Genomic DNA, 24,030 nt, shown 5'->3' on the forward strand with positions numbered 1-24,030 from the left:
ACTGTGCAGGTCTATGAATATAGATAACGGCTTTCATTAGGATGAAGGGATGATGATTATATATAAAGGAAGATCCGGCTGCAAGTGCCTGCCTGATCTTTCTAAATCCAATAAATAACAGTGTTGGAATTAGATGGAGTAGTGTTACCTGTATACCCATTGACATAGATGGACACTCCACTGAAGATGTTGGAACATGCCCCCTCCTTCTGTTTTTCTCTCGGCGCGTCCAATTTAAACTGTTCGTCCAGCTTGGACACCTTGGCAGCCATGTATCCCCCCTACAGAGACAGAAGTGGAACAAAGACAAAGAGATAAAGGGAAGGGGAGACTTCTAGTTTGAAAACCGCTCTGCTTATAGAACCATTGGCCTTCAATGGCCAGCAATATGGATTTTTTAAATAAACTACATTATAAACAAATAAGTAAATAATGATAGCACCTAAGTTGAACAAAAAAGGTACCAAGGCACTCTTGTACCAAGGCACTCTTCAAAAGCAAATAAAAAGCTTTTGGTGTTATGGCTAATGCATGGCAACACATTAAAAATGTACCTACACGAGTACACGTTGCAGCACACTGCATTAAAACATTTTATTCATTCAGCTATGTATGTTCACCTATGTCATTGTTCCACAGTTTATCTGCGTAACTTTAGATTAAATAACATATGTGTAGCTAATAAGATGTGTAATGATCAGCGACCAATTAACTTACTAATTAAAGTACAAAAGTATCCAGTTCTTACACTCATTATTTTTATAACTTAACCTGTTAGTAGTAGTTAACTCTAGCTACCAAAGGACAATGACACATACACCAGTATCAGAATGAACAAAGAATGTGAAAATATACAGATTGACAGAGGGAGTGACTACTGGGCATATAAAGCATTTTTTCGCTTTTGCATTACTGTCCTTTTAACCCATTCTGGACGGGAACGGGGAACCCCTTTTGGCGTTTTAAGCATTATGTTATACTTTAGCTATTGAAAGAAAGCAGATCTACAAGCTCATAGCGCAGCACTGAGTGCCACGCTACGAGCTTGTAGATCTGCTATTTTTGAAAAATCGTGAAAATGTGGCGCAAATCTTTGAATATATTTATATTTGCTTTTGGGGGGTCCCTGGAACAACATATTTTCAGATGGGGTCGGTCGGCGGCCAATTACATATATTTTTGGCGGTCCTTGACATGAAAATGTTTGAGAACGACTGACATAGAAACATTTTTTTTTTCAGAAAACTGTCAGGATTTAGAAGACATTTGTAGAATCGTCCTCAGGTCTAAATGGGGTTAACAGGGACATTGTTTTTACCGACAAAACAACAACAACCACCACCGAGATACCTACCCTCTCAGCCCAACCATTGTCATCACTGGCATTGGCTCTCTTCCTTTGCCACCCATCTCGACTCATACTGAGCCACCTGAAAGAATTATTGAAAATAGATTTATATAATCCACTATTCTACAGGCAGAGAGAAAACTCCAGCATTAGTAATTAATACAAGACATCAAGACAGAAGTACATTATAATCAATGTTACTATATTGCAATTATTAATTAGCCGTTGGGGTTCAGTCCCCATGCATTCAATCAAAACCCGCCGATCAATCTTCCAAATTAAAGAGTTACAACCTTCTGGCATGATTATGGATGACATATCCTCCCTATTAAGAGCGGTAACTGAAATCAATATCTTATCCATGGCAGATCATTTTACAATACATGCATGGTGGCTATTCTGCTCTGGTCATACTACAGGGTTGGGAAACCCCATTCTGGCCAATTGTGTGGACTATGTTTCTGAACATGCCAACAAGCCATTTCTTCCAACAGTGAGTGTGACAGTGATATATACTGTACATACATACGTGTGTGTGTGTGTGTGTGTGTGTGTGTGTGTGTGTGTGTGTGTGTGTGTGTGTGTGTGTGTGTGTGATTATTATTTGCATTACAATCAGCTCTGGCATAAAGCATGAAGGTGCATTTATAGTAGACAGTAAGATCACAGCCAGTCAGAATGGGGTCACATCATCACTGTCACTGATAAAATAACAAAAACAGGAGTGCACTTCTACTGAAATATTGGACTTCTTGTAAGTAAACCCAGTCTTCTTTTTCCACATCTACATGAAATGTTACTAGCCTAATTACACAAAGTGGCCCTCTTTCATTTTACAGCCCAGGGTCACTGGGGGCATGTTGGACCCTGACCTGAGAATAAACAGGACTTATAGCTTAATACTATTGTAACATTCAAGCGCGAGGAGCAGGGATGCAAGGAGTTGTGTTAAGACAGGTCCTTACATTAAATTCAGACATATAAGAAGTGTTTATTATGTTATGAAATAATTTGATGGTGAGAATAAAGCTGTCGTAAATAAATAACAATGCAATAGCTGTGGCATTATTTACAGAAATACTAGTCCGTATATTTTTAATTTACAGTAAAAGACATTCTACTTCAATTTGAACAGAGCTAGTTCATTAAGTGGCTTAACTGTTCCACACATGGACTGCAGGTGCAAGGCACTTGCACACTTTTTTTTGTCCTTTATTATTTGTCCTTTATTAACTACGATATATATAATATAAGCCAAGGACAGGAGAAGAGGTCTCACCGAACCTGACCAAGGGCAAGCCCCGGGGCAAGCCAGGCTGGGTTAAAAGCCAGCAGCATGTCACTCGCTCAGTGCAAGCCAGAATTATTAAGCAGGCAACGTGTAGACATGTTGACCACTGGCTCTGTAGACCAGGCTAAATGTGAGCTAACCGTAACGTTAGTTAATCATGTGTGTCGCAGCGCCACGACAACGAACACTCTGTCAATTTTCCAGCAAGTGAATTATACATGGTCTTTTGTGCATTAAAATAGTCTGCACAACTGCCAGACAATGAACCGGTTGCACGGATCCAAGTGTGTTGAAGTGTGAACACAATGTTAACCTAACGTTATCCGCACCATCAGCTGTAAATAAACAACAGGCTCAAAGTGTGTCGGTCGGTTCCCCCCAGCGGAAGTCACTTGCTTACCTTTTTATCCCCTCAAACAGGCTTTGCTAGCCAGACTTCTGCAGAGATCCAACAGCCTAGTATAAATGTCGTGCTGCACACGGAGCAGATCACACCATGGGCTGGCTTGGACGCCAAGCAAGCGATCTCAACGAAGACAGTTTAGATCGACTTCTTAACCTTGACTTTATTGAGCTACAGGCGCATTCTGCTGAAGCGTGGTCCCATTATTTTGTCATACGTCCATGGCTCTTCAAGAATTTCGCTCGCCCTCCCAATCCCTGTGCTCGGTGTGCTGCTCTCCATTTCTGGCCGCCTGATCTCTCTTTCGCTCTTTCCGACTCACACCAGCCACGCACGGGGCTCCGCCTCTTGTTTTGCTCTCGGGCTTCACAGTTCACACCATCATCATGTTGTCACGGCGCCATCGTGTGGAGCGCCGAGCTCATAGATAAGAAGATCGGGCTGTTTTGACGCAGAGCACGAAGGCATGCTTCAGTTTCTCACTTAATTCTCACATGACAAGAGTCACAGATACTACATACTTACCTCAAAAACCGGGATATAGGTTAATAATATGTTTGTGAACGGAAAACACGTTGAGGGAACTGGTCAGTGACCTGACCAGTCTAGACTAAGCGGCTGCTGCTTCCCTGCGACAGCCTAAAGCCAGCCATCAAACAGACTGTATTCTCTCTCTCTCCTTTGTGTAACTGTCTGGCATCATGATGGCACAGTTGTCCTCAGAAACCCTGGCTGGCTCGTGCACTAAGTCACTGATGGATCAGACTCGGCCGTGACGCAGACGGTACGTGGAGGCTTGCTTATATGTGCAGAATAGCCTACCGAAAAAGAGCATCCGAATATGGTGTCCCAATTTCACACTGCAGACGGTGTGACATGAGGTAACTTACACAACACAGACCGACCACCACACAGTGCTTTTCCAGAGTAGCTACCCTTCCCCACCGTGTTATTTATTTATTATCAGAAGCAGGTGGGCAGTGTCAGCTCCTCACGTGTTCCTATTGTGCTGAGCTCAGGAGATGGCCATTAACTGGCCATGAGGCCAGTTAATTCATATTCTGTGAAGTTTAAATCAATGCACTAAATAACCTGCAATACAAAATCGATCAGAGCAGTAGTATTTCCTGAATCGTAGCTTATTTGTTGACAGATTGCTTGTTAGAATAAACTAGGTCGTAGTCCTGCAAACTTTGTGGTCTGGAGATACAAAAATAAAATAATAAACTATCTAGTTGAACTACTTTACAAATGGGATATTATTGATCTATGGTTTGTCATGCCCCTCAGAGCCCCTTATTGGCTGCTCTCTTTAACTGTTGCTATGGTACCAGACATAGGATGCTGAGGTTTCGCATGCTGACTTTCTATTGGTGGAGAAGGAAGTAGTCTTATAGTGATGGAGAATCAGAAAGAGTCAGGTCTCTGAAGAATGACTAATGAAATGAATCTCTCTCTCTCTCTCTCTCTCTCTCTCTCTGCTTTGTCTCCCTCTCTCTGGTTTGATTTCCAAAAAGACAAAGAGAATTAGTAATCAAATAATCCATCCAAGATATATTCAAATAATAAAACATCACATAAAGGGCAGGCAGCATTAAATGACTGATCCTGTCCACCAGATGCCAAGGAGTCTTCAGGGGACATCACAAAGCCACTGATTCAATGAGACAGTCTCTGTCACTTGAGGTAAAATCTCAAAATCAAAATGCCGACCCAAATATGGCGTAAAGGTAAAGCCACTACTCACTACTATGCTTTTGGTTTGGCAGTTGGATTTTTGCCACCGGAAAATAGCTTCCTCTGTGATCTCACTAGCACACTTGTTGTGCACTGTTTTGATGCTGTCAAATGTTGAACTTTTCTTAATTTATAGCCAATTATTATTTTTTACCGCCTTTTTTTTATCCCCAATTTAGTCGTATGCCAATTACTGACTCCCCACACGTATTTCTGTGTTGTCAATGCTGTTGTATGATCCTATACTGACTAACGTCACGTGCCAGTGAGGAGTCCCTCCTGGGAGGACGTAGAGCCTCTGAAACACTCCCTGCTGACAGGTGCCGCCCCAGCCTGTAGGAATATGTGCAGCGGCCGAAATCACCCACAAATACGAGCCAATTGTGTTTGCATAGACACCCGAGCCCCCCGACAAAGCCAGATGCACCACAATGGATTTAAACCCACAACCTCTGCGGTGGTGGGCAGGGACTTTACCACTGCGCCACCCGAGCGCAACAAAATGTTGAGCTATGTTAATCCCAATTATACTCTGTCTAGTCTGTATTTTGCTGGTGTCACTTGCAGAAAATAACTGACTGTCACACTTGAAAATGAGTTCTTGTCAGCAAGCGAGCAGGTATTATTAAGCTTAGCTCTGAAATTGTAGAGCCTTCTTCGGGTCCTCTCACCTCATCAATTTTCTCACTTATTCAATATGATTAAATTGAAGGTTCTATTCATACTACAAATGACTGTAGATTCATCCTGGCAATGGGTCAGAGCATTAAAAACGTGCTGACGTCACTCCAGATTTGAATAAAAGTAGAAAGACTGAAGTCTCATGCTCAGTCTCACCTCAGAGCATCTTTCCTTGATCCTCTGATAAAGGCACTAACGTGTTAGTCCTGACTCCTCCTGGCTAATATAAAGCAGAGCTTTCTGCATCTATCTGGAGTCACCACAGGATCTTTTTTCATAATTAGACGGGATGATTTAGATCGCGAGTTATTAATGTTTTAAGATTTTCGTTTTCATCGGCTAAACAGGGGAGGGAGTTTTTCGATGACGTCTCACTCTTACGCAACACCGAGGATTGCCCAACAGGCAGTCCCAGGCTGTGGAGCCATGCGATCTGTTCTCATATCAATAAACTTCGTCTTTTGGACAAAACTTCGTCCTGTGTGTCGGGCGTTACTAATAGAAAAGACAAAGAACTTCGTCCTGGGTGTTGGGGGTGTTAATGTTATGACAGTATGAAAGCAAGTTGTAGTAATAAATAATCTAAAGAATTCTCACAGAGGATTGGAAGTAATTTTACCAGAGGAGTACTACTTCAGTTCCATTTCACATAGATACAATCTATTACACAATTCAACACTTAAACAGCAACAAAAATATTTTTTGCATAGAAAAAAATCTTCAATGTTGGATTCTATTCTAGACTAATCAACCAATTAGGTTGCTTAGGTTCCTCCCCCCCCCCTTTTTCATAAAAACTGAAAATACATAAATTATTGCACAATAAAAAGTCACAAAAGGTGAAAATATCACAGTTTTAAAAAGTCCATTAAAAAAATCAATCACGAAGGCAAAAGATCTGGATTTGTTTGCTACTTTGGATGAAGTGGTATATCATTTCACAAGATCCAAGATCCCCAAATCCACTGTCCACTTTGTTTTACATTACTCCAATGACCGCTTTTCTTCGGGTCTAACAATAAATGAATTGGGCGTCCCATGTTTGAGTCACAATGGAAAGTTTGGCAAAAGTCAGACATTAAAATCCGCAGTTCACACATTTGGTCAGGTCTATTCCACTATAACGATTGTTGACATGGTTGCAGTAATGCTCGAAGGAGTTCCGAGATGTCACCGTTTTTGTTTTTGTATGGGACATTTTCAGACAGGGCGGGGGAAAAAGAGAGGCCACAGTTTGTAGTATTTTCACACGATAAGTCCCTGGGTGTGGTGACCCTAGAATCCAAATGATGATGGGCACCATAACAGTCCACCCTCCAGTACTTGGCAGCACAGTGTGTCCTGGAGAAACCCAGTCGAGCTGCAAAAGTGATGAGAGTCCAGGCCTTCGTCACATTTCAGTATCAGTAAGGCCTTGGTGTGGCAGACAGTAGGCAGGCTGGGTTGCATCCTCTGATCCTCCTGATTTGCTAGTTGAGTTTGGCACTGATACGTATCCACTGGAGAGCCTGTCTGGTGTACTGGACAGCATGAGAAATACTACTATGGAGGGTCAGTGGCCCCGAAAGAGTATTTAAGTAGTTGAAGAATTCTGGAATGAATAGTAAAGATAAAGAAAGTGATTAAGAAACATAAAAATGCCCCCCAAACTATTTAGAAACATGCACATTAATTTGTTCCTTTGGGCTTCCTCACCTTTATTCTCTTTGGCAAGGTTGTCTGCCACCTCCCAGTACTCATAACTGTACAGGACACTGTTGGTGATGTTTAGGTGGTTTGCTGCCATCTGGTGGATACGTTGGGGAATGCTGATGAGGGAGGGGGCTGCAGCGCTGCCCCCATGTGACCCGGCTAGGCCCAGGTGTTTGGGGTTGGGAGAGAGTGAAGAAGGTGGTCCACCTGTACCTCTGGGAGCAAAGACAAATGCACTACTGAAAGATAATAAGATACACACATTGAAGGGCTATCTATTTGAATCAAATAGGGGGGAGGGGGGAGAATGAGCTGTATGCTTACTTTCCAGAGTCATTCCAGAAAGGGGATGATGTAATAGGCACTTTGGGAGAAGGAGAACTCTGTAAAGACACAGTGATCAAGAATCATTTAGCCGTCTGAATCCACCCAGCCCTTTCAATCAATTCAAGCATGTTATGTGAAGCAACAATACAGAATAGAGGGTATGCGCAGGCTTAAAGTGAATGGCACATCGAGTGGCAAATCGAGTGGCAAAGCAACATGCAAAGTGAGTTTAACATTGTTTAACGTTGTTTAATGCAATCAGATAGGACTTTTCTGTTTGGATGCATGGGTTGTCAAGGCCAGAAAGTAGTTTTTTGCCAGTCAGTAGACATTCCTGCATAACTTCCGGGTTTGATGATGATGTCACACGCATACCCTCTATTTGGCGTCACCAGTTTGTCTAACCTCCCACACGAGAGAAAAATATACCTTAAAGTAGTCCATAAGAGCTTTGGAGTATTTGAGCGCGTGGTCCTTCTTCAGCCGAAACATCTGCCAGTAGAGGAGCGCGAGACACCTGAAACTGTTGGAACACACAGTAGGCAATCAACTGATCAAGCAAACATAAGAGGGAGAACAATAATTCATCCCAAATGTGAAGGTGCCTCCTCAGCCCAGATGATGAATGAGGTGTAAACAGAGAAGGCGATGTACGCACCACAGAACAGCCAGCTGCTTGTCTTCCTGTCTCGCCCCAGGGCCAGCGTGGCTCTTCAGCCTCATGGCGTACCTGAAACCACAGGGCGATTACAAAATGCTGCCTTACTTTGCATCCGTCATTATGTACAGTATGTGCCGGTGAATGTCTGGTCTACACATCGTTGCTGTCAATACTATCAATACTATCTAAGTCAACGTTATGTAGACTTAGATAGTATTTTAAACAGACTTATAGCTTGTTATGTAGACAGCTCTAGAATTGCACTTTATGTAGTCATAGCACTTTATAGTACACAAACTACACATGTATAATATATTATATAGTATAGTATGTATAGTTTACATAGATACTCCACTGTTACGTTCTTAGTTTACGCATGATTCATGATAACTACTTTTTATATATGCTTTTTGTTATTGCTTAATGTAAATCGCTCTGGATTAAGAGCGTCTGCTAAATGCCTAAATTGTAAAATTGTAACTGGAAATCTTGTATGTTGCTATGGAAGAATTATATATTGTCCTCCATACAGACGATGAAGTCCAAGTTTATTTAGAAGAGTTTCGAGCAAGCCAACAGCACATTCCCCTAACAACAGCTTTGCATGTCCTTTCAGTCGGCTCATCTCCTCCAAAAGATCTCCCTTTCAATCACTTTATATTTTAATTTCTAAGCAGGAATTCACACAAAGGTGGTGTCGTGCCCCCTGGCCAGGGCAGACCAGTGCTTTGTCTATACAGGTGGGGTGTCGGCCCCTGAAAGGGGTGACACGTAAGTTCCGACCACCTTGGCAATTGTGATATGCATAGAATCATGAACTAAATTGGTAGATCAATATTTGACAGCCCAATACTGCCATAACAATGTCCAAAACCTTTACTTTTCACAAAATTTAAAAAAGAATGTGTTGCAATGGTTCTAAAGCAGTTATTACAAGCTCACAAGCTCTTTCTAATACTTTTTTGGTCGTCCTAATTTAGGCATGTCATTTTAGGATAACCTTTTCATCGTTTTTGACAATTTCTTCAAACAAAAATTCAAGAATAGTGAAAATAGCCAATCTAAGCTCACACAACGTACTTTGACCTCGAAATTGATAATAAACATGATACTTGTATATCGGCTATTTTTGCTGCCTTTGCGAGACACACACTGTACAAAACAAAGCATAAAATAGGACATGAATGCATGCCATCCTTTCATGCACAGTATTTGACACAGTAACCTTCCATGTCTCACCTGATGAGCTCCACTGTCTCGGAGTACATGGTGTAAGGAGACTTGGCTTCCAACGGGCCCTCTTCCATGGCTTTCCCACACTCCATGAAGGAGAGAGCAGCATCAACATAGTTCACCGCCTTCCCCAACTTGTCCACCTGGCAAAGGCACATGCAGGACAGTGGTGGTGAGTTGAGGAGCAAAATATATTTATTTCACTAATACTGTTATAGTTTTTTAGTAAAAGCTCACCATGGCATCGGCACGGTGTTTCATCCTCTTGGCCTCATGCATGTAGTACTCAGCGTGGTGTGGACTATAGGAAGATGGACAGAGAGATTCACAGAGACCGTGATTCACACTTTTTCAACACAGCATTATCCCAAAGGCTGTTAAACTTTAACATGGCAGCGTTAAAACATGTCATTCACGACTGAGTCAATGTTGGCTAAGATTGTGCGGTTAAAAAGTCAATGGATGGTTGAATTTAATTTGTGAATCTTTCAAATCAACATCCATACTTTGAAATAAAATAAAAAGTAAAATATCACACCCGTGTTAAGTGAGGGGCGCTCTCATCATGGCGTAAAATAGACAAAAAATGTATGTTTGTGTAAGACCAAAATAGACATTAAGCCGATTTGCTCAGACACAATGACGTAAAATGATCCATTCATTTTCAATAGGAATTTAAGTTTGTGTAAGACGAAAATCCACACTAATAGCTGGATATAGGAGGGGCTAGCCCCCCTCAAAAATAACTTTCATGGAATATAACCATGCAATAACCGTATTTCAATAAATTGTTGAGTAAATTGTAGCGAACCTTTGAAACATTTATTTATTTTTAATAAAAGTGTTTGTTCATGGAGATAAGCAGTAGGTGGCACTACTTCTCCAGTCACATTAACCGATATATATAATCTGTTCTGCTGCAAACTCTACTCTACTGCCTTGCTAGTGTTTGCTGCTAACTTCCAGGAACCACTGTGTCTGTGAGACACTCCATGCTCCGGCTTTGCTGTAAATGTATTATTTGATTGGAGTAAACAGAGTTGTCGCCACTCTCTCTCTCTTTACATCACGTTGAGTTATTAAGGGCCTCTGTCTGTCTGTATCCTGTCTGTCTCAAAAACAACAAGCATATGGGGATTCTAGGATCACGCGCGGTCGGCCCACTGTGCGGACACAGTGGACGAGATCACTTACGGGTCATGACTGGGTATGGTGGCCTTCTGCCCTCCTGATTGTCTCATAGGGGGGTGCCAAGAACCGGACACCAGCTGCTGCAGCTGCCCTGCTACTACTCCTGTGCACTCCACCTCCATCTTGGGCTGCATTGGAAGAGCAAAAATTAGTCGACCAGTCACAGGCAAAAAAAAAAGAAGTATACAAACAGTATATAAGAAGTATATTATATTAAAAGAGTATTATACACACACACACACACACACACATTTTCTTTATATATTTTTTGTTTACCTCTGCAGCAGAATCTCCGTCTCTGTCTCTTTGGCCATGTGAGTAATGCTGTTCAGAGCTCTGCACTTTGGAGGAGGACTTGGGGGGCTCAGGGCTGTCAGACAGTGGTGACAGGGGAGACAATGGTCTCTTGCTGTCTAGATATTCCTCCAAGTACCTGTTGAGACCACACACACGCACACGCACACGCACACGCACACGCACACACAGACACACACCACATCTTGTCGTAAGAAACTTTTAACTAACAATGTCACGTGTGTGTGTGTGTGTGTGTGTGTGTGTGTGTGTGTGTGTGTGTGTGTGTGTGTGTGTGTGTGTGTGTGTGTGTGTGTGTGTGTGTGTGTGTACCGTATGTGTAATCTAAGCTAACCTCTGACAGCCTGTGTATGTGTTTGCTCATGTGACCAGGATCTTACCCATTGTGTATCGTTTCAGTTGAGAGGTTCCGTTGAGGTTTGTGAAAAGAAGACTCTGTCTGACATTGGTCACTTCCGTAAGAGCTGTTCCTCTTTATTTCTCTGTGTGACACGCCGTTCTCAGACTGTCAAGGCCACGCACACGCACATGCACACACACAAACACATCCATATATTAGCACATGAAAAATGGATACACAAATCATATACACAAAAGCTGTCGTGCAATGAAACGCTTCATTAACAAAGAGAATATCATGTATATATGCTCAACCTTGCGTTTCCGTCGACTGTCTCTGTTCTCGGGGGCGAGATGCCTCATGGCCTCTCTTTGCTTGGCCTTGGACGACGAAGAGCGGGACGAAGAGGCAGAATGTGGTGCACTGGTGGTGTCGGGGACCCTTTTCAGAAGGGAGAGGTCTATCTGCACCACCAAGTTTCTCAGCCCTCGCTGGGAAGAGGCTGTGGCCTGCTCACTGCGCCCGAAAGGGACCAGGGTGTAGAGTTTACGCGCCCCGGCGCTCTGCTGTCCTTCGCCTGGAACCTCCAAAGAAGAAGAACCTCTGGGGATGACCACGTTATGCCCGTGTGTGTCTCTGGGCCTCCCGGGGCCCAGGTGGTGGCCTCTCCTGGGGGTCTGCCTTTTGTGTGACGTGGAATCCGCTGGTACCTTGTTGGTGACGTCAGCGCAACACTCCGACTCCGAATCGGATGCCGACGAGGAAGAGGACGAAGATGAAGCCGGGATCAGATGAGTCGGGGGGTGTGATGCCGGAGGCGAGGGGCCTGGTGGGTGCAATGCTCTCTCCTCCTCACTCCTCTTTTTCGTCGGCCCCTGGTGCCGTGGATCTCCTCGAAGGTGGTGGCGCTCTGTGTTGGTGTGAGGTCTCTGCCGGGGCTGGACTGCCTGCAACTCACCTCTCTGCTGCTGCTCCTTCTTCGTCCTCCTCCCCGTCTCCTCGCTCCTCCGTTGACACTCTTTCAGACCTTCCTCCTCTTGCTCCTCCTCTTCCTCTGAACTTCGGACCCAGGGACGTCTCAGTAGCTGCTCCTCCGCCAGTCTCCTGTTGTCTTCCTTTCGGTAGTGCTTCTCTCTCTGTTTCTCCCTCGGTTTCTCCTTTTGTCTGTCCTCTTTTCTCTCTCTCTGTCCCCCGTCTCCCTTGGCTTGGGCGGCCTCTCTGTGGTCCACTTCCCGCTCTTTGGACTGGGGCTTCTTTCGCGTGGGTTTAGTAGTGTGAGTGACGTGGACTGGAGCCTGGGCTTCACAAGACTTTGTTTTAGGTTTTAGACTGGGGCTGGTTCTCAAGCCCAGCCCGTCAACAGGATTGCCAGCGGTTTTGGAGGTAGATTGGGAATGTGAAACGTGACCAGCCTTTCCACTGGTTTCCCGTGCAGGGGCAGGTAAGTGCTTTGTTCTAAGTGTGGGGCTGGTTCTCGAGCTAGGCTGATATGTAGGTCTGTCGCTCGGGTTGAAACTCTGGCCAGGCCTCGGTTGCTTGGGAATTTGCTCAAATTTCGATGGGTATTTGGCTTTGAGACTTACAGCGAGGTGTGTAGAGGTTGGTGGCACATTAGGCTTAGGCCTTGCTTTGTGGTTTTCTCTTTTCTCAGAGTTCAAAATTGGAGTGGTCTTATTTCTTACTGTAGCTTTACTTTGGTTTTGGGGTTGATCTTGTGGAGGTTTATTCTTGGGCTTGTGTTGGGAGGGTGGCTGGTTACAGGGTCTAGGTCTTGGCTTGGCCTTGGTATCAGCAGTGGGCACAGGACCAGCAGTGGGCACAGGGCCGGACCATTGGCAATTGTTTGTCCTGTTGGGGCTGGTATGGTGGATAGACCTTGTTTGGCTCTCCTGGTGAGGGCTCTCAGCCTGAGGATAGTGACACGGACTAGAAGGAGGAAGGCTGGGAGTTGGGCTAATTGGAGTTTGCCGTGGAATGGGGTTGGGGCTACGACCGGCTCTCGGGCTACCATGCGGACTGGGACAAACGCTTGTAGCCGGGCTGGGGTTAGGGCTGTGTCTTGGGCTACCGGGACTTGGACAGGTGCTGGGGAATGGGCTCGGGCTAGGGCAGAAGCTGTAGCCGGGACTAGGCAACGGGCTATTCCTGAAGCCGTAGTTGAACTGCGGGCTGGGGATGGGACTCTGACTAGGACTGTATTCCTGGTTGTTGTCCCAGGATCTGGCCGGAGACGGGGCTCTGTGGTTCTGTGGAGAGGGTAGGTTTCCTGGAATGCTCTGGGTGTGCTGCTGCTCTCTGGGATCCTGTTCACAACTGGAAGATTTTTTTCGGACCTTCTTGAGCCATTTATCCAGCTGCCACTGAGTGGAGGGATGATCTGTCTAAAAGAAAGGGGGAAAAAAGAAAAGAAAGAGACATTTACAATCTTTGTAGGAATGCAGTCAAAATCAGTAGATCTGTAACAGCCCTACATACATAACACACCTACATACATAACACATGCAAATTTCACTCACACATTGTCATTGAAAGGGGAGAGAGGGGGGGGGGGGGGAGGAAGCCATTACCAAATTAGTGGATGGTTGCAAGGAAGGAATGTGGAAGGTTTTAAGGTAAATTCAAGCCTCCAAGAGATGACACATACCAAAAGCTACACACTGACCTCTATCCGACACTTTTAGCTAACCAAGCCAACTAACACAACCATAAATAGCAACATGGGCTTCGCTTTGCAAGTGATTAAACACAAAGTCAGCATATTGACTTTGTGATTCTGCGTCAATTCATTCAGAAAACGTATCTAGAAAATCTCGGAAACTGTTGTAATGGCTGATCTTGAGACATTTCAAACAAGTAAGTTTGTCTCAATACTCACTACACTACAGTCTGTTGCTCAAGTATCCACATCTGTGGCTGTGCTGACAGTAGCTCAACCCCCCTCCCAATTACTGCAAATGACTCATGCACTGTTTGCTTAACAACTGGCTGGGTAACCAGGAGAACAAAAAGAACATATGAGAAAGGACGTTGAAACAAAATAAAAGACGATACTCACTCCTGGAGAGCAAACTTCTCCTTCTCTGGCTCTCGCTCTCGCTCTCTCGCTCTCAGCTTCTTTCTCTCCTTGCTGACCAGAGCTAAATTAAACTTATACTCCTCAAGTCAAACAGTGACCCCCTCCCCTCATCACCTCTTTCCAGAGAAGACACTACATCTCTTGTACCCTCTGTGCTTCCCTCCCTCACTCCGTCTCTCTCCCGCCTACTTTCTCTCTCCACTCCTCCCTCTCTACCTGGAACTCTGGAGCTGCTGCGTCCAAAGCTCCAAGCTGCCCCCCTCCCACCCCACCCCCCCCACCCCACTCCCGCCCAGTCCCTCCCTCCTTGGGAGACACTTGAACGCTCCGTAGATGAAAAACACATGGTCCCCCTCCCTTACCTTCTCTATAGGGGCCTGATATAGTGCACATTCAGTAATAGGCTTGTCACACAGGGCCTTCCATTCATAAAAAAAAGAGGACTAGGTTTCCCTGCAATCCCTACAAGCCACCCCCACTGTCCCTCTTTATTCCACACCTAAAAATAAATGAGGGACCTTTATGCCCAACTGTATATTCCAGTATCTACAAGTGAAGTTCTGGGCCTATTAACCCATCCAAAAACACCAATCAAGGTTTATCTGACATAAATCAATTCGAGTTTCAGCTCATTTCGTAGCGTTGCATGCAGCCACTGAGCTGAAAGAGAAGGGTTATGCTAATCGCTGATGAAGTGTTAGCATGAAACTGAATCTCTGCGACTTCCAACTCCCAAGAGGGCTTTCCTCTTTAAGCCTCAGCTTGTTGACATGACACCCAGGCTCTAATTCCTGAAGCCAAAGACCCACCCTCTCCCCCCCCCCCCCCCCCCCCCCCCATCCATGCCCCCCTCCACGTGCTCCTCTCCAGCACACATACATTCCTAATAACTCTGTCCCTGCCCCCCACCTGCCCTCAACTGCCTCTGTGCTGCTCCCTGTGGAGAATGAACCCTACGGCACACAAACAGAGCAACAAGAGAGAGAGAGAGAGAAAGATAGAAACTACACCGTAATCCTCGAGGATTAATTAAACTCTTGAGAAATTTAACTCTTTGCGGGTTACATTTTCCCATTGTCGAGTTACAAAACGGATAAATGATTTTTTTGGCTGTGTGTACATAGAAAAAGACAGACATGAAGACATAGTACCTCCTTGGCGCACAGGGGCTGTGTGTTGTTGGCAGGCGACCCGGGATCGGAGTGAACTTGTGGGCTCGGTGTGCGGGAGCGCTGGCTCCAGCTCTCTGAGTCACCACCGCCGGTGGAGTCCGAGCCTGACGAGTCTGAGCTGGAATGTCTCACCCGCCCGCCATGTATGTGCGCGCGCCGTGTCGAAAGACTGTCAGTACACACACACACACGCACACGCACACAGACACACACACACCAGAGAGGGGTCAGCTTACGTACACATGCATGTGGGCGTGTGCACACTCAGACAGGACAGACAGACAGATGGAAACACACACACTTACACAAGGTATGTAAACGCATATATATACACATGTACACAATAAATACACATGCAGCATGGCAGGAAATGAAGAAGAAAGAAATATGCGTGTACATGACTGTGTACTAATCTTATAATGTACCATACCTGTGTCCATCCCAGGTTGCTGAGTGATGTGCAACCTTCAGTGAGACAAAACACAAGACAAAGGTTCATCGTCCACCATCGTAGCTCACAGATCACTACATAATAAGTGTATTATAACAGATGGACTCGAAAAGAATGATTGTGTGCGTGCGTGCGTGCGTGTGTTATAGGTTTACTCTACCACGCAATGGCTTTGTTCGGCAAGAGGTACAGGTCAATTTGGAGTCAAAGAGTTACAAATTTGAGAAAATGTGTAGGGAAAACCAAATGTAGCCAAGTGTGCTAAGATTACCAACATAAAAGAAGGAAGAATGAGCATATGGAGGTGCTTTGAAAGGCAGTAAAATGTTTTTTTCTGACTTGAAGTGAAAGGTTGTGCAGTTCATGCATTGTTATTGGTCCACCCACCCTGTCAGTGTCATCCTCATCACTGCTCAACTTGAGGTCATCAGCGAGCATGCTGGGAAACGAGAACACATGATCGAATATAACAGACCTCTAGTAGCAATATAGGTTTTACGAAACACTGAACAAAACGTAAATAAAATAATTGTTCTCTCTATTTAACAATGCTGCAAACTGTGATTCCCCACATCCCCAAACACCAATTTTTTGTATCAATATCCTTAGTCAAGCTACAATAAAATATGCTCAGGTGTCATGTGTTAAAAAGAAATCTAAAATATGATGATGTCTATGATGATAATAATTAATTCAAAACATTATAGCCTACCAAACTTCTGCAATGTGAATATATACCGTCCGGTAGTCTTTATTGGTCCATGTCCATGACATTAATATTTATGCAAATTATCATTGTGAAGATTACTTCACTGGTTGTTCCACTGTGTGATCTTTTTAAAATTTAGTATTTTCAAAAATATTTCTCTGGAATTTCTATCCAATTCAGTGTTGTGAACATATGAATCAAAATGTCCTATTTTTGAGTGGTGTAAACCACTCCTACAACTGGCTTTGTTGAGTGGTGTAAACCACTCCTACAACTGGCTTTGTTAGTGCAGAAAAAATGAGCATGGTTGCTATGTTCACCCTGTTCACCCGGGTGTGATTTCATACAACTGGCTTTGTTAGTGCAGAAAAAATGAGCATGGTTGCTATGTTCACCCGGGTGTGATTTCATTACGTCAGACATGATTTCATTACGTCAGACAGGCTATATAAGACCCTACACCACTCAGTTCACACAGGTGTGATTTTTTGTTGAACAAACAAGATTGTAAAACTTTGAAATACACTGTATGAGCAAAATGTGCTGGACGACCTGCGACATAAAATAAAAATAAACGCCATAAAAGCTGCCAGTGAACAATGTGGAACATGTGCATCTAGTCAAAAGAGGATGTAAAGAACTAACAAACAGTGGTTTCTTCTGACAGCGTTCTAGAATGTCAGCTCACCTTTGGCCCGGCCCTAGCCATATGTGATGCTCCGACACTAAAGCTGTCAGCTGGCCCAATTCACCCCATCCTTCACCCCATTCGACCTACTCCACCATTTACCACTTAAGCCTGTACGTACGATATAGACTAGAGCAGGGGTAACCAACCAGGGGTTAGGGAGCTACCAGTAGCTCGCACGAGCCATTCAAGTAGATCCTGGAGTGAGCGGGTGTCAGACTGACAGGCAGCCAGCCATCACTACCAATACACAGAATGTGGATTTTGAATAGCTCGCAGTGATGGCCCCAGACATGTGTATCGAGTCATCAACTGCAGAGTTTGTTTGTTCTCTTGTTTGACCGCTATCCGTTGTGAACTTGTGATGCACAACTAAAAACCCACAGAGCTCACTACTATACCTACACAGGCAAGCAGTCTGACTATGGAAAAATACATTTGTCTTAATATTTTGGCATTGATTATCAGTATTTATTCTTATTTAAACTATAGTGTTTGTGTGCACATGCATTGAGCCTGTCAAAAAGTGTTTTTTTAAACATAGCCTATTTTAGTGGTAGATCATGGCTTACAATTGGGAATAAAATGGGCTCTTGGGCTTGAAAAGGTTGGTTACCACTGGACTAGAGCGTCGCAGTCCCGCCCCCTCGAGAGAGAGACCCGGAAAAGAAATCCCCGTTCATTTTCCTCATAGACTTTTCGGAAAGTATTTATTTAAAGACGTTTACGCCGCGGACAAAGCCAACTCTTGTCGTGACAAATCATGACAACAAACACAATTCTTTGGGCTGAACAAATAATTAGAAAGAAGAAGAAAACGGCAGGTTACAACACTTCTTTTGTTGTTTTTCTTCTTTGTAATTATTTGTTTGGTCCAAAATATTGTGTTTGTTGTCATGATTTGTCACGACAAGAGTTGGCTTTGTACGACGCTTATAAGGTCTTTAAATAAATACGTTTTGAAATGTCTATGGGAAAAATGCATTGGGAACTATTTCCTGGGCCTGGCGTCGTCATGAAAGGGGGCGGGACTGCGACGCTCTATAGCTGTACGAAACTACGAATAGCAAAAATAGCTGATCTACAAGATCTTGTAGGTCTGCTGTTTTCCTATTCTTTGTCAATTTCCCCCTAATGCCATGCCCAAAAATAGGGACGCCAGGATGAATGTGGTTAAGTCCTTATACCCAACGACATCCATAATTCATAAATTAATTAAATAAACCTACTGTGTTTGTTAAATACGTGTGTTTTTATCATACGTTTGCATATGTGTCTGCAAGTGTGACACTCCTGCCCCCAGCTCAGGTTTGATGACCTTCCATGGATCATGTTTCCTCTGCCCCACTTACGATTTGTGAGGCGCCACGTGAGGGTGGCGGGCCATTCGCAGCTGCATGTCCCCACGAGCTGAGGGAGAGACAGACAGATAGATGGAGACACAGTGTAACAAATGACCACAGACAGAGTCATTTAACCAGGAGAGACACAAGTAGTATATACAACTAGCTACAACTGTGTGCATATTCTGAATGAAATGTAGGGTGGCTGCTGCTTTGCTGGTTGACAGTCACTAGGTGTATACATCTAGTGATAGAAAGCAATGTGTGTGTGTGTGTAGTGTTACTATTAGTGTAGTGTGTGTAGTGTTACTATTGTGTACAACTCGGCTGCTGGGCAGTTCTCGGGTCGGTGCTAAGCTTTAATACTTGGTTACTTAGTGCTGTGCTACGTGGTTGCTAGGGTATACTAATTTACTTAGTTAGCAGGATGTTGCTAGACTGTTCTTTGGTCATAGTACTGTAGGTGGTTGCTAGGGGGTTAATGATTTCATATCAAGGATTATTTTTGGGGCATTTGAGCCACGGACCACCATCCATATGGCAAATTAGTTTTAGGGATAAGGGTTAGGGGGTGGCGCAAGATAAAGATAGCCCTTAGACCCTAAACTAAATAATATTTTGTTACCGTTGGATATAATTTTGTCCAAATTCCATGCTGTATTGATGTTGGTACCATAGGAGAGATAACAGGCAGATGTTGATCAAAATAACAATACTTTTTAATTGTGTAGACTTCTTGTAAATTAACTAATGCAGATGTTTAACAATAAATGTAACTCCTGAGAGCGTAAAATGGAACCAAATGGACCCATACGGGTCCATTTGGTTCCATTTTACACTCTCAAGAGTTAAAGATCTATAAGGGTCCATTTGGTTTAGCTGGGGACCACCAGGAACCTCCTCAAGGACCACTGGTTCTATCTGTTTACATTTATATTTCTCCAGAACAGATTTAAATTTTAGTTCACTGGTAGAAAACCACTGGTCTATGGAAATAACATTACTCTGATAGACCCCCAGGTGTGGTTACAATATTAAAATATGTCTTCCCTGTGTATTTTTGGTTTCTTCCTGAAAGCCTTTAATTGAGTCAAAAGGCCCAATTGAAATATACCAGATATAGTGACATCACAATATCATCCCATCCCCTCACCCCTCCCCCTTTATCATACAACAGCTGTGGGTGCGGCTTCAGTCCAGGTGGATCTCCACCCATCTGCAATCCAGGCATACTTAAAGAACTGGTGGGCGTGGCCACATAAAAACATAACTTTAACACTTTCTGTACACTTAACATGAACTTTAACATAGTAGTGCTTTATAACCCTCCATCTCATGATTTCTTCTTCAGATTTTTATAATGAACTGAAGAATCTTATTTCTGCCTGACCCTGTGATAAATGTAATGAGACAATAATTGGGTCATTACAATATAAACTGGACAGATAAAAAGGGAAATCTGTTATGGAGAAATATAAAATGTAAACAGTTGATAGATAAACCCACTCACGTCACTAGTAAGAGTGAAACTCTTATTGATCTGATTTTCACAAACAGGCCAGAGAGAGCAATAAAAACATATAATCTTATTACTGGATTTTCAGATCATAATATGACCTTGATTGTAAGAAAACTAACAGGAAAACGTTTGGTTCACCATAGTATAGTAGTATGTAGTAGTATATATATATATACCTATGTTCACCATAGTAAAATAGAAAGTCGAAACTCAACCACAGGAATTCCTAGAGCAAACTCAGCTAACTTTGAACATGATTTAATGGAAGTTAACTGGGATGGGGTAACTAACTAGAGAGATGTTTTTTAGTTTAGGTAGTACAAATTTGTATAGAAAGGCCTAAAACAGGGACTGGGGTTGCAAATTAGCCTTGGCTATATATATACCCTATGTACAACACAACAGTTTCATGTTTTTATAAATTGATACATAGTTTTTATTGTTAAATAAACATTTTTGAAAATAAATCTTTCTCCTAATAATAATCATAGTACCTGCTTATCATGTTTTAGGGGGGGGGGGGATCTTTAAACTGTATTTATAATAAATACATATACGTACGTTGCCTTTGCTGTGTCGAGTGCTGCCTTGCATCCTTGAGAAAAATACAAGGATTGTGAAATTCATTCATGATCAATTGGTTAATCATTACACAGTGATAACTAATAACACAAACGTGCATGTTTGCACACACCCACGCACCACGCACGCACACGCACACACGCACACCGCACACACACACACACGCGCACACACGCCGCACACACACACACACACGCACGCACGCACGCACGCACGCACGCACGCACGCACGCACGCACGCACGCACGCACGCACGCACGCACGCACGCACACACACACACGCACACACACACACACACACACACACACACACACACACACACACCTACCTTAGGGTTGTAGAGGAAGCGCTGAGCCTGGTCACCGCCTAAGGGTTGTTGGGATGGCCAAGAGTGTGTCATGTCCTGTTATAACAGAGCAGAGGAGGTCATGGTTCAAATGTATAACAGACAGGCGCCGCGCTAGTAAATGTGCAGTCAGTCCCCACAGGTCACACATGCAAACGCAGACATTTCCAGTCATTAAAGGACTACTTCACCACTTTTCAACCTATCTTCATATAATAGGTCCTCACTAATAATCATGAAAAAATTGCACAATTTTATTCTACTCGGTCTGTGTCTCATAGGAGGGCTGTGGGCTGTTTAGAAACCGTCTTCCAGTGACATCATCGATGGGGAATACAAGCTAATAAAAACTGCAGGCTTTCTAGTCCTGAAAAGTCGCAATGCGAAAATGGAAGCCATCGTTCTCACGATAATGAAAATCTAAACATTTTTGTAAAAAAAATAATCTGCCTAATGATGATGTCACTGGAAGACGGTTTCTAAACTGCCCAGAGCCCTCTTATGAGACACAGACTGAGTAGAAAAAAATCGTGCCATTTTATCATGATTATTAGTGAGGACCTATTATATGAAGACAGGTTGAAAAGTGGTGAAGTGGTCCTTTAATAAGCATACACTATACTCTTGCAAGTAACCAGACAGCTTGCAGTTGAATAGAAGCATTGAACACAAGTCCTTCCCACTAGAGGGAGAGTCATATGGGCATCCATTGGCGCCAATGTAGATTGAAGTTATCATACATAGCCTACATATATCCAGCTTTAAGTGCGTGTGTGCGTGCGTGCGTGCGTGCGTGCGTGCATGCCAGTCAGTCAAAGCTCTGATGCTCTCCCTCCCCAAGGGAAGAGCAGACTGCGATGATCACAGATAATCGTCAGGGATATTATAATGTGATACCGCTCCTCCTCCCAGTATGCTATGTTTTATCAGTCCTATCTGCACTGTTCAGTTCTCAAGAGGAGGAAACCAAACCAAGCCTCATGTAGAGATGCTCTGCATCCATATTGCATTGTCTCTGCGCCTGCTTTGATTATAATCTGCGCTGATTAGATTGCCACCAGCGTCAGTTTGAAAAAAAGTAGGTCCCCTAGCTGCAGGGAAACTGGTGTAATTCATACTGTTTCAGCATGACGTAGAATTGCTACCCCTGTAGTTATAGGAACCTAACCACGCACGCACGCACGCACGCACGCACGCACGCACGCACGCACAGGTTAAAGCTATTGGGGATAGACAGAGCGAGAGAGAGGGAGGGAGGGAGGGAGGGAGAGAGAGAAAAAAAGGTGAGTTTACAGTCGAGGAGGAAGCAAGCTCTAGCAAAGGTCACTTTTTATTCAAGCTGACGTCTCAGCTCATGAGTACCTATGTGTTTGTGTGTGTGTATACAGCGCTAGTGCGTGTGCATGCGTCAATGCACACCCATGTGCCTGAGTGATTGACGGGGGCAGATCAGGATGCGCGATAGCGCAACGAGAGACAGAACTCCAGTCATGCTGCCGAGTTAAAATAAACCTTAATTGAAGTCTGCTGGGAGTAGACATTTTGTTCACTCATGAGTCATGACTCACAGTGTGTAACACATTTTCAGCCTGCTGGTTGGTGGTGAGCCTGCACAGATCCATTTCTCTTTCTTCTATCTCTGTCACTCTCTCTTTTTCAAGCCTCCACCACCACCACCCCCCGGGGGGTAAGTGCTTCCTCTCTTTGCTTGTCCTTTCACGTCATTATCTCTCCTCCCCCCCCCCCCCCCCCCCCCCCCCCCCAGTCACCAAGGACACACACGGCTATGCCTCTCTCCTTCTCCCTCTCCAACAACAACAACGTCTCCCAGGTGGAACAACGTGTGTTGCTATCTCCCCGCTCCCTCTCCTCCTATACTTCCTCTCTACAGTCAAATGCCCAGTGTTCATTTAAATCCAAGAGTGTACAGCTGGATCCTAGTAGTGTATCCGTCCTTTCGCTCCTCATCTCGTGTACATCTCTGTTCTTATTTCTGCTCTCTCTCTCTCTCTCTCTCTCTCTCTCTCTCTCTCTCTCTCTCTGGTCTGCTGACTAGCTAGGACGCAGCAGTGACCACCAGCGGGGCTATGTTGGTGCACATGTCCTCTGACATCACATCAGAGGAAAGCAGGCTTGACCAATGATCACACACACACACACACACAGTCAGTAAAATCATCAGTGTTCATTTTAGCCCAGAGAGTGTGTAATACAAACTAGGACACCAGGTAAACAAACCTAGTATACACTAACAGCATGCTATCGATGAATTGAACTCATCTAAATACTGCTAGTAAGAAAACTAACTACCGTATGAGTATTAAGAAGAAGAATCATAACGTAAGACTACGACGAGCATTCTCTCACCCCAAAGATGTCTTTGGCATAGATGTTATGTTGACTTCCCGTGACCTGTGGGAACAGAGGGACAGAGTTGAGGTGGTAAATAAAGACAGATTCATAAAAACAAGACAACCACAGGCAGCCACTGCCAGTGGCGCAATAAAGCAGATACCAAGCAAGCAGGCATGCCTATGGGGGGAAAGGAACAACCAGTGCGCAGTTGTGGATTGTGAGCAAACCAGCCACACTTAAATATTTGAAGAACAATATGCATGTTGTGGGTATCCGATTTGGCAGAAAATTACATTATTACACACACGCACATACGCACACACACACACGCGCACACAGTAATTTGATGGTTGAGCGGAGGTTGTTGCACGTTGGTGACTCATATCTGAAACAATAACAGCTGCAGATGATCAGAAGAATGTCCATTTTTTTACATACACTGTAAAATCCTTAGTTCATTTAAACCTGAGACGACTGTACACTTTGGCTCGCCCATTGGTTGTTATGCTCTCAGAGTTACACTCTGTAAAAAATAACGTTCTGTTTCCAACTTTCCATCCACTTTACTT

At 44.0% G+C, this 24,030-nt stretch overlaps 2 protein-coding genes across 2 annotated transcripts in view; both read right to left on the bottom strand.

The window, feature by feature from the left end:
• rev1 (REV1 DNA directed polymerase) overlaps nt 1–3,413 on the bottom strand; it is a 29,113-nt gene extending 25,700 nt beyond the window's left edge. The window contains exons 1-3 of the mRNA XM_079517589.1: nt 3,040–3,413; nt 1,355–1,430; nt 149–281 (exon numbers count right to left, since the gene is read on the bottom strand). Of these exons, the coding sequence (XP_079373715.1) occupies nt 149–281; nt 1,355–1,420 (199 nt within the window). The 5' untranslated portion in view covers nt 1,421–1,430; nt 3,040–3,413. The remainder of the gene's footprint in view (nt 1–148; nt 282–1,354; nt 1,431–3,039) is intronic.
• A 2,648-nt stretch (nt 3,414–6,061) lies between these two features.
• aff3 (AF4/FMR2 family, member 3) lies at nt 6,062–23,554 on the bottom strand. Its single transcript, XM_079518698.1, has 16 exons — nt 23,474–23,554; nt 21,089–21,163; nt 20,739–20,772; nt 18,668–18,725; nt 15,447–15,636; nt 11,534–13,600; nt 11,260–11,384; nt 10,841–10,997; nt 10,568–10,692; nt 9,611–9,674; nt 9,380–9,516; nt 8,138–8,209; nt 7,909–8,002; nt 7,477–7,535; nt 7,156–7,367; nt 6,062–7,051 (listed from the first exon to the last, which is right to left on the bottom strand). The coding sequence occupies exons 2-16, from the start codon at nt 21,158–21,160 to the stop codon at nt 6,930–6,932; spliced, it is 3,588 nt and encodes a 1,195-aa protein (XP_079374824.1). The 5' UTR covers nt 21,161–21,163; nt 23,474–23,554; the 3' UTR covers nt 6,062–6,929.
• Between the last annotated feature and the right edge of the window lie 476 nt (nt 23,555–24,030).

Source organism: Electrona antarctica (genome assembly GCF_951216825.1).
Source record: "Electrona antarctica genome assembly, chromosome: 13".
NCBI classification, from domain to species: domain Eukaryota; kingdom Metazoa; phylum Chordata; class Actinopteri; order Myctophiformes; family Myctophidae; genus Electrona; species Electrona antarctica.

Coding starts and splice junctions, on each gene's coding strand:
- aff3 (XM_079518698.1), bottom strand. CDS start 21,160: ATGACACACTCTTGGCCATCCCAACAACCCTTAGGCGGTGACCAGGCT. Junction 15,637..18,667: donor CACGTGGCGCCTCACAAATC/GTAAGTGGGGCA, acceptor GTGTACTGACAG/TCTTTCGACACGGCGCGCGC. Junction 7,368..7,476: donor TTCTGGAATGACTCTGGAAA/GTAAGCATACAG, acceptor CTTTGCTCCCAG/AGGTACAGGTGGACCACCTT.